At 43.3% G+C, this 10,000-nt stretch overlaps 1 protein-coding gene across 3 annotated transcripts in view; it reads left to right on the top strand.

Annotated features, from left to right (window-relative positions):
* The first annotated feature begins 358 nt into the window (after nt 1-358).
* The window catches only part of LOC115538969 (protein AMBP), a 10,241-nt gene continuing 599 nt past the window's right edge, over nt 359-10,000 (top strand). For 2 of the 3 annotated variants that reach the window (XM_030350171.1, XM_030350170.1), the window contains exons 1-9: nt 359-639; nt 1,496-1,638; nt 2,003-2,079; nt 2,258-2,374; nt 5,224-5,325; nt 5,878-5,930; nt 7,786-7,873; nt 8,775-8,942; nt 9,541-9,714. In XM_030350171.1, coding sequence (XP_030206031.1) covers nt 529-639; nt 1,496-1,638; nt 2,003-2,079; nt 2,258-2,374; nt 5,224-5,325; nt 5,878-5,930; nt 7,786-7,873; nt 8,775-8,942; nt 9,541-9,714 — 1,033 coding nt within the window. In that variant the 5' untranslated portion in view covers nt 359-528. Of the gene's footprint in view, nt 640-1,495; nt 1,639-2,002; nt 2,080-2,257; nt 2,375-5,223; nt 5,326-5,877; nt 5,931-7,785; nt 7,874-8,774; nt 8,943-9,540; nt 9,715-9,832; nt 9,923-10,000 lie in introns of those variants that run through there. The other variant, XM_030350172.1, reaches the window with a different exon arrangement.

Raw genomic sequence — 10,000 nt, 5'->3', positions numbered from 1 at the left:
GATCCAGTGCGAGGGCAGCCTCACTAGACCAATATTGAACTGATCGCCCACTCAGAGGACAGACAGGGAGTTCGGCCTTCTCCAACATCCATTCTCTGATAGAGGGTGAACTCAGCTGATCCTAGCAGAGGGAGGATGAACTTTGCCCTCTAGATGTTTGCTGAGGGCTTCCAACACACACATACACTGCAGGCCACTAGCCCCAAACTAGTTTGTGTTTGTGTGTGTCTGTGTGCAAGTGAGTGGGTGAGAGCGAAAGAGGGTGTGTGTGTGTGTGTGTGTGTGTGTGTGTGTGTATATGTGTGTGTGTATTTTAGGGGGGTGCGAGGGTGAGCGTCTGTGCGCATGCGCAACGTGTGCATGTACGTGTGCACCTGTGTGTTTTCAGGGAAGTGAGGGGACGCGTGTTTGCGTGTGTGTACAAACACACGCAAACACGCATGTGCGTGTGTGTGTGTGTGTTTTGGGGAGGTGAATCCTTTAATCCCCCAGGACCGCAGTGTCTCCGGCATTTGCAGGACTTACAGCATGTTGGTAGCTCAGGTTCTCGGATCGCTTCTGGTGCTGGGATGGGTGGCCTCCCTCCAGGGGCTCCAGGCGCCCCTCTACACCACGCAGGAAAACTTCAACCTCGACAGCGTGAGTCCCGAAGCCCGTCCGTGCCACAAAGCGCAAACTCTAAAAATATATTCTAACGTTGTCTTTCTGCTGCCGTGCGTTGCTCTTTCTTCCTGTGTTTGGGTTGGATGCATTTGTTTATATTCAGCATTTACTGTTGGTTGTTTTTCTCATTTTGTTTTTCTGCACTTCGGTCATTTATTTGCACTTCGGTAATAGATAGATCCTATTTTGGTGAAACGTTTTTTTTTTTCACTGGCACTTGTCTTTGCTGCTGGGCACTATTGAATACAACGGGCCTTAAATAATATCACACTTAAGTTAATGATGGTGCGTCTACCTAGATTCTAGGTAGACGCACCATTACATGCACATTCTAGGTCCTAGAATTACAATATTGATATTTTAACGTATCATTTTATCGTCCTACTTTACATTTTTATGTTTACACCGTATATGTAGTGTTTTCCTATAATGAATATCTTAGTATTTTCATAAAAATAAACATTCAGACATTCTCTTGTAGAACATTGAACCCACTGTGGGGAAAATGATTATTTTGGAGTAATGTCAAGAAAGTGTGCTTTTAGCACATTTCAACACATGACCTTTAGTCGAGTGATGTGATGGGTCAGCATTGGCTTGAGTTGTTTTTAAACTTCATTATAATAGAAAAAACAATCGAACTCTGCTTCTCACATTAATACATGTTATTATTCGGTATTCCGAATTACATATTGTTTTATTATTAATTATTTGTTTAACAGTTTCATGGTTAAATGGTTTCATGGTTCATAGTTTAACAGTTTCTTATTAATATTTGTTATATTTATTACTATTTGATGATATCTACTTCATCGTGCCACTGTTCTTCTAGTTCCTGGGGAAGTGGCATGATCTTGCCACGGCAACCGACTGCCCTCACGAGGGGCACAGCACAGCGGACCGTGCCATTGGTACCTTGGAGATGAAGGCGGGGCTTGAGGCGGGCAAGATTCTGACGAAGCGGACCGCTCTCAGGTAGTCCGGAGACACATGTGCAGGCAGGCCTAAGAACACAGAAATAAAACCCCAAAACCGACACACACAGACACAGACACATGCAGACACACACAAACAAATTGACAGAAAAATGATGCACTAAGTATGCACTTACACACACACAAACACACACACACACACACACACACACACACACACACACACAAAGACATACATTATCCACAAACTCGCAGACTCACATGGAGAACCACACCTGTGCCTGTAACTTTACTGTGTGTGTGTGTGTGTGTGTGTGTGTGTGTGTGTGTGTGTGTGTGTGTGTGTGTGTGTGTGTGTGTGTGTGTGTGTGTGTGTGTGTGGTTGTGTGTGTGTGTGTGTGTAGGGGGGAAGTATGCAAAGAAATGAGTTTTTTTTCTGAGGTGACGACCACGCCAGGACGATTCTTCTACCGCAGCCAAAGTATGTTTCTCCATCAATCGATATATATAGTGTCTATCTTTTTGTCTGTCTGTCTGACTCTCTAAAATAATGGCCAGCTTAACTGACCTTATTTCATGTAATCTATTCTCAGCCCATTCCTCGACTCACCCATTCAATCTATCCAGATTTAAACTAATCCTCTCTGTTTCTGCTACAGGATGGCAGGCTGAGATGGACGCCTACGTTGTCCACACCAACTACCAGGAGTACGCCATCGTCATCACCAGCAGGCAGAAGTCCTCCGGGAACGCCACTGTCGCAATGAAGCTGTTAAGTGAGTGGGAACACTAGTGGTCCAGTGAGTGTGAACACTAGTCCAGTGAGTGTGAACACTGGTGGTCAGTGTGTGTGAACACTAGTAGTCCAGTGAGCGTGAACACTGGTGGTCAGTGTGTGTGAACACTAGTGGTCAGTGAGTGTGAACACTAGTGGTCAGTGAGTGTGAACACTAGCGGTCAGTGAGTGTGAACACTAGTAGTCCAATGAGTGTGAACACTAGTGGTCAGTGAGTGTGAACACTGGTGGTCAGTGTGTGTGAACACTAGTAGTCCAGTGAGCGTGAACACTGGTGGTCAGTGTGTGTGAACACTAGTGGTCCAGTGAGTGTGAACACTAGTAGTCCAGTGTGTGTGAACACTAGTGGTCAGTGATTGTGAACACTAGTGGTCCAGTGAGTGTGAACACTAGTAGTCCAATGAGTGTGAACACTAGTGGTCAGTGAGTGTGAACATTAGTGGTCAGTATGAACACTAGTGGTCAGTGTGAGTCTGAACACTAGTGTTACAGTTCTCTGGACAAGTGCACACCTTGTTTGGATTACGTGACCCAGTGATGTAATACACACAGACTACACGCATATGAGAACCAATTCTCTATATAGAAAGAAAAAACGGTTATTATTGTATTGTAACAATATATTACACCTACACACATATACAGTCCCCTCCAATAGTATTGGAACAGTGAGGCCAATTCCTTTATATTTGCTGTAGACTGGAAACATTTGGGTTTGACACCAAAAGATGAATATGAGACAAGAGATACACATTTCAGCTTTTATTTCCAGGTATTTACATCTGGATCCGATAAATAACTTAGAAGATAGCATTATTTGTAAAGGAACACCACATTTTTACGGGAGCAAAAGTATTGGAACATGTGACTGACAGGTGTGTTTTGTTGACCAGGTGTGTCCTATTACATTGATCATTCAAACAATAAATAGCGCTTCAGATTTGGGTTTTGCCTGTGCAGACTGCAATTATTATAGTTAGAGGTGCAACCAACATGAAAACCAGATAGATGTCTATGGGTGAAAAATAAGCAATTGTGAAGCTGAGAGAAGATGGAAAACCCATCAGAGCCATTGCACAAATATTGGCAATAGCCAGTACAACCATTTGGAATGTCCCGAAGAAGAAAGAAACCACTGGTGTACTAAGTAACATACGTCGAACGGGTAGACCAAGGAAAACAACAGCAGTTGACGACAGAAACATTGTGAGAGCTGTAAAGAAAGACCCTAAAACAACTGTTGTTGACATCAGCAACCACCTCCAGAGGAGAGGAGTGAAGGTAACATTATCTGCTGTTCGCAGAAGACTTCATGAACAAAAGTACAGAGGCTACACCAGAAGATGCAAACCACTCATAAGCAAAAAGAATAAGAAGGCCAGTCTGGAATTTGCCAAAAAGTACAGAGACAAGCCTCAAAAATTCTGGGACAACGTTTTATGGACTGATGAGACAAAGATTAACCTTTACCAAAATGATGGAAAGGCTAAAGTTTGGAGAAAGAAAGGATCTGCTCATGACCCCAAACATACAAGTTCATCTGTGAAACATGGTGGAGGCAATGTCATGGCTTGGGCTTGCATGGCTTCTTCTGGGACGGGCTCATTAGAGAGGCTCAATAGAAATAGGATAGACTGATTGAGCTTGCATAATCTATTTATTTATTTATTTATTGCTACTCACTCCATTATTAACAAAAATAAGATATAATAATTGCTGCTAACATCTGCTGCTGCTGCTTCTTATTTTTAAAATGTATTTATTTATTTATACAATGTCTTGTAGCATTTTAGCTTTTGTTTTTCTTGCTTGTTTATGTGTCTTGTCTGTACTACCGCTGCTGGAATTTTGAATTTCCCTGAAGGAACATTCCCAAGGGATCAATAAAGTGTCCGTCCGTCCGTCCGTCCGTCCGTCCGTCCGTCTGTTAATCTTCATTGATGGTGTAACACAGGATGGTAACAGCAAAATGTTCTCAGAAGTCTACAGGAACATTTTGTCTGCCAATTTAAAGAAAAATGCAACCAAACTGATTGGAAGATCATTCATCTTGCAACAAGATAATGATCCAAAACAGACTACAAACACAACAAAGGAGTTCATCAGGGGCAAGAAGTGGAAGGTTTTAGACTGGCCAAGTCAATCTCCAGACTTAAACCCTATAGAGCATGCATTTTACCTGAAAGCCTGGAAAAGCATCACAAAAGAAGAATGTACAAGTTTGGTGATGTCAATGGGTCACAGCAGGCTTGATGCAGTTATTGCAAGCAAAGGATTTGCAACAAAATATTAAGTCTTATTTACTTTAATTTATTTTAAATCTATCTGTTCCAATACCTTTGCTCACATAAAAATGTGGTGTTCCTTTACAAATAATGCTATCTTCTAAGTTATTTTTCGGATCCAGATGTAAATACCTGGAAATAAAAGCTGAGATGTGTATCTCTTGTCTCATATTCATCTTTTGGTGTCACAGTCAAACCCAAATGTTTCCAGTCTACAGCAAATATAAAAGAATTGGCCTCACTGTTCCAATACTATTGGAGGGGACTGTGTGTGTGTGTGTGTGTGTGTGTGTGTGTGTGTGTGTGTGTGTGTGTGTGTGTGTGTGTGTGTGTGTGTGTGTGTGTGTGTGTGTGTGTGTGTGTGTGTGTGTGGGGAATGAATAAGATGCATGTTTGTTATGAATCCAGACTACTGCAAACATTGTAAATGCATGTTAAGACATATGTCTAGGTTTTGGAGTATGGTGTACCCTTGAATCACTCAAAACAGCAGTCTGCAGACTGTGAAAATATGCATTTTACACCTCAATGTTGTCCCCTTCAGGTCGAACCAGGGAAGTGAGAGACACAGTGATGGATGACTTCAAGACCCTCGTGAGCAGCATGGGGATAGCTGAAGACAGCATCGTCATCAATCAGGACAAAGGTGATCCACAACACACACAGAGAGAGCAACACACAGAAAGAATTATTTCGATATTAATTTGGATCTGAAAATAGTGCTATTCTTCTTACAGCAGTGTTTTGTTTGCTTAAGTGCTTGGATTTTTTTTCCCATAGTTGTAATCATTGCTGATTTATGTGGGTATTTATTTTTAATGGCTTTGCTATTTCCTCCTATTGTTGCTGTTGCGTTCTGTTTCTATTCCCGCTCTTGATGACCTACTAAGCCTTGTTTTGATGGTAGGCCTATATGGCCCGTTGTTCTCTGGGGCTGTTATTAGTTTGGGCTTGTTTTTCCAAGGTATTTTTAGCTGGGTTTCATGTGTTCTCATTTATTCTCTCTCTATTTTAAGCAGGCATACACCGTTTATATTAACTTGTTTAATCTTTGAAAATATTGCAGTTTCTCATTTTCATTATAAGGCAAAATAATTGTCTTGACTGCGACTTGATTTAAATGTGGATGGATGTGAGGCGGGGCAGTCAGCTATGATATACACATCAGTGGGAATGACCTGTGGTATTTCTTTCCTAGGCGATTGTGTCCCGGGTGAGGTCACAGCGACAGAGGGAACTCCCAGATTTCGGGTAATTCAAGTCATCACTTCTGGTGGTTCAGATGGTTGTTCATGTCCTCGCATGATCACTTCTCATCACATTAACCAGATTACAATGCTTCCCATCCGTTCATGCAGACTTGCGCTTCATTTTTTGTTTTAATGTATATTGTCTTTATCAATATACTGAAGCTTTATACCTGAAGCTATATACTAATATACTAAAGATGTTTGGCGTTAGGCCGGTTTCTATTTGTGGGAAATTCCAGAGAAAGGACCACAGTCCACTAAAGATGCTTCGACAACAAAGTGGACAACCTTCAGCCGATGGCCGTTGCTCTATGCTGAGATGTTTATTGTGTAGATTGTCCATTTATGATTCATACTAGCAGGCGTTTTTCGTACTTATATATAAAAAATATATATCGATTTATTTATATATTAATCAGACACGAACATATATTCATTAGACAAAACATAAGAAAACTACAAAGCTTTCTCATCGTGACTTAAAAGTTGAAGTTCATTCGAAACAGCATACAAATTGTATGTATTTTAGAGGCTACTGTCGTCGACACCATCATCCATAATCTACACAAAAGGTTACTGTAAATTATGATACATTTCTTCGTGGCAGGGATTCATCCAAATGGTCCATTTTCCTCCTCTGTGTAGTTCACAGTTGAACCGCCAGGTGGCGGCATAGCAACAAAACACTCACGTTCAACGCGGTGTAGAGTACCGTTGCCGGCGCAGATCATAGACTGTAGTCGTTGTCATGTAAAACTAAAATAGCTCTGAAAGTCGTGAAAAAACATTGCATGCTCGGATACCAGACGACAGACGGTCAGCCAAATCACGACCGTATCCATGTACACGCAGCAGCTTTCATTGCTCCGGGTCAGGTATCGCAGGCACCGCATCAGGGGAGGCTGACCTTGGTTCCCAGGAGAAGGGTCCCGTTGCCAGAGGACCACCTAGCTGAGAGTATTCAAAACAAGCCCACGCTTTGATTATGAGCTCTCACACACCGATGCTAACATGAGCATAAACAGACTGCACGCTGATACACCCAGACTAAATAAAGAGTTTGTTAGTGGCCCGGTGATAACGTTAGGTTTAGGTTGAGTTGAGGTATTTGTGTTAGAGATGGATCAGGTTAGGGTTAACTTAGAGGGTAAGGGTTGGGGTTAGGTAGTTTAGGTAAAAGGTTGGAGATTATGTATGAGGTTAGAGATGGTTAGTTTAGATATAGATAAGAGGTGGTTTACTTTAGGTTTGAGGTTAGAGGTGGTATATACTAATATACTAAAGATGTTTGGCATTAGGCTGGTTTCTATTTGTGGGAAATTCCAGAGAAAGGACTAAGTATTAGGTCAGAGATCGTTAAGGTTATGGACACCAGTTATGAACTATTATGCATATCAACATATCGAATTGGTCTACTTTTCTTAACCATCTATCTTATTCTATAGTATAGAATCTATACTATGCATGGTAGTATATAATATAATATACTCTCCTAAAAGGTCTATACTATATCTATCCTATACATAGAATAGAATAGACTTTAGAATAGAATAGACTTAAGTTGTCATTGTGCAGTGGATCCATAGAACGGAATTTGCTTATGCATTTAATGAAAAGCGGATAGGTGAAGAAAAATATAGAATCTATCTATACTATACTATGCTACACTATACTATAGAGGCCCACTAAGACTTAACTGTGCTGCACTACATCCTACTCTATTCTACACTACACAATACTATACTGTACGTACTACACTGCACTGTACAATAATGTTCTATACTATACTTCTAAGTAGATATAAGATGTTTATACAGTGTACATAATACAAAAATATGTGTTTATGTGTCTGACAGATAGTCCAGAGGAAGAGGAGAGATACAGAACCAGAACCAGCCGAAGCAGAAGGCTCCGGGGTGGCCGCCACTGAGTTCACAGACGCAGGTAAATAACCAGATTGAATCTCACCCCTCGCCGACCTCCGAGAAAACCTGTTCCGTCAGAAGTCCACCATGTCATAGCCTGAACCATTGAGTGCATGAAATGGTAAAGCTCTCGCGTTTGGCGATATGGTTCCACTCTTTTAGGGTGCTCCCTGTTGTAGGATCTGAAGCATGACGTACAGCTGTCAGACACCAACAATTAGCGCTGCATAATGCCCCTATGGGATGCATCAGATATCTCCACCCTTTGTGTAGGTCACATACCATACAGGGCAGAGCCAACGCAGGTGGAGGCTGAGGTGGTGGGGGAAATCCAGCTCAGCACACTCAACCCCCCAGAGAGTGTGTGTTTGAGACGGAAGGTCTTTAAATGACCGCCTCACGGTGTCCGTGCGTTTGATTGGCCCGCGTTAGCTGTCAGCTGATAGGGGCGAAACACTAGAGTGTCCCGCCAGATCTAGCTGCGCCCTGATGAAGATGCAGAGAAAAAGAAAACAATGTATCTAATCTACTTTTATGCATTCTCTCTCTGTAACACGTTCTCTGTCTGTCTCCTTCTCTCTCTCTCTCTCTCTCTCTCTCTCTCTCTCTCTCTCTCTCTCTCTCTCTCTCTCTCTCTCTCTCTCTCTCTCTCTCTCTCTCTCTCTCTCTCTCTCTCTCTCTCTCTCTCTCTCTCTCTCTCTCTCTCTCTCTCTCTCTCTCTCTCTCTCTCTCTCTCTCTCTCTCTCTCTCTCTCTCTCTCTCTCTCTCTCTCTCTCTCTCTCTCTCTCTCTCTCTCTCTCTCTCTCTCTCTCTCTCTCTCTCTGTGTGTGTGTGTGTGTGTGTGTGTGTGTGTGTGTGTGTGTGTGTGTGTGTGTGTGTGTGTGTGTGTGTGTGTGTGTGTGTGTCTTCCCCCCCTCCAGCTTCCTGTATGGACGAGCCAGACTCCGGCCCTTGCTTCGGTGCCCTGCAGCACTACCACTACAACTCCTCCTCCATGAGCTGCCAGGAGTTCCAGTACGGCGGCTGCATGGGCAACCAGAACAACTTTGTGACCGAGCGAGAGTGTCTGCAGCGCTGCCGAACTGAGGGTGGGTGGACCCCTGGGACTCAAGGCTACGAGAGGATAATCCTCACCTCATGAGAATCGGAATAGTAAACAGTCTCCGGTCTTTGTTAGCAAACATTTGAGAGCATATTTTATAATGTAGCCAAGGTAAAACTAAAAAGCTCCATGGGGAAAAAGGACCACCTATCTATTGGGTACAACTTATATATTGGATAGTGGGTTTGATTCCCTAAGATCCACAGCCTATCCTGTAGGCCTTTTTGAGCAAGAAGCCTGATACCTGCTGATCCTGAGCAGGCCAAATGGCTCATGGCTAGAGAATGAATAGTGAATATATGGTGAAATGTGAATAGTATGTAGGGTATTTGGTTGAATATATATATATATATATATATATATATATATATAGGCTCATAGGAAGATGGCGCCTTGTGTACTTTTATTTACCCACTCTCTCTCCACCACAATCCTCTCTACCTCAACTGATAGAGCAAGGCATGACCACTGCTGGTTAAGGGTTTGAATCCTTGAGCAAGGCATTAACGCTGTAAGATACTGTACATAAAAGCGTCCCCCTCACATCCGGTACCCCCCCCCCCCCCCCCTCCCTTGGTCCCCAGCCGCCTGCCGTCTGCCCATGGTGGCCCAGCCCTGCACGGGCCAGCCCGCCGTGTGGGCCTTCGACGCCACGTCGGGTCTGTGTCTGGCCTACAAGCCGGGCTTCTGCCAGGGCAACGGCAACAAGTTCTACAGCAAGGCCGAGTGCGAGGAGTACTGCGGCGTGGTCAAAGAGGGTGAGCCCACACAGCGCTACGCACGCACGCGGTCACTCAGAGGGGGGGGGGGGGGGGCTGAGGAGACGAGGAGACACCCATGCGTTTGTTTGTTTTTTGTTTGTTTTCTTCCGAACAGAGCCAGTGCTCCTGGGACCGGATTGAGCGAGAGGTTGAGAGACGCGGATCAATTTGAAATAAAATAACTAAATAAAGAGGTTGATAATGGTTTGTTTGTCTGTTGTCTGGTCCCCGGCGGGATTGTCTTACACGTCTCTGGAACGTTTGCTTTGTTGTACAAAGGTTA

The sequence above is a fragment of the Gadus morhua genome, unplaced genomic scaffold (genome assembly GCF_902167405.1).
Source record: "Gadus morhua unplaced genomic scaffold, gadMor3.0, whole genome shotgun sequence".
In the NCBI taxonomy this organism is placed as follows: domain Eukaryota; kingdom Metazoa; phylum Chordata; class Actinopteri; order Gadiformes; family Gadidae; genus Gadus; species Gadus morhua.
The sequence above is the reverse complement of the archived record's forward strand: the minus strand, read 5'-3'. Positions and strand labels throughout refer to the sequence as shown.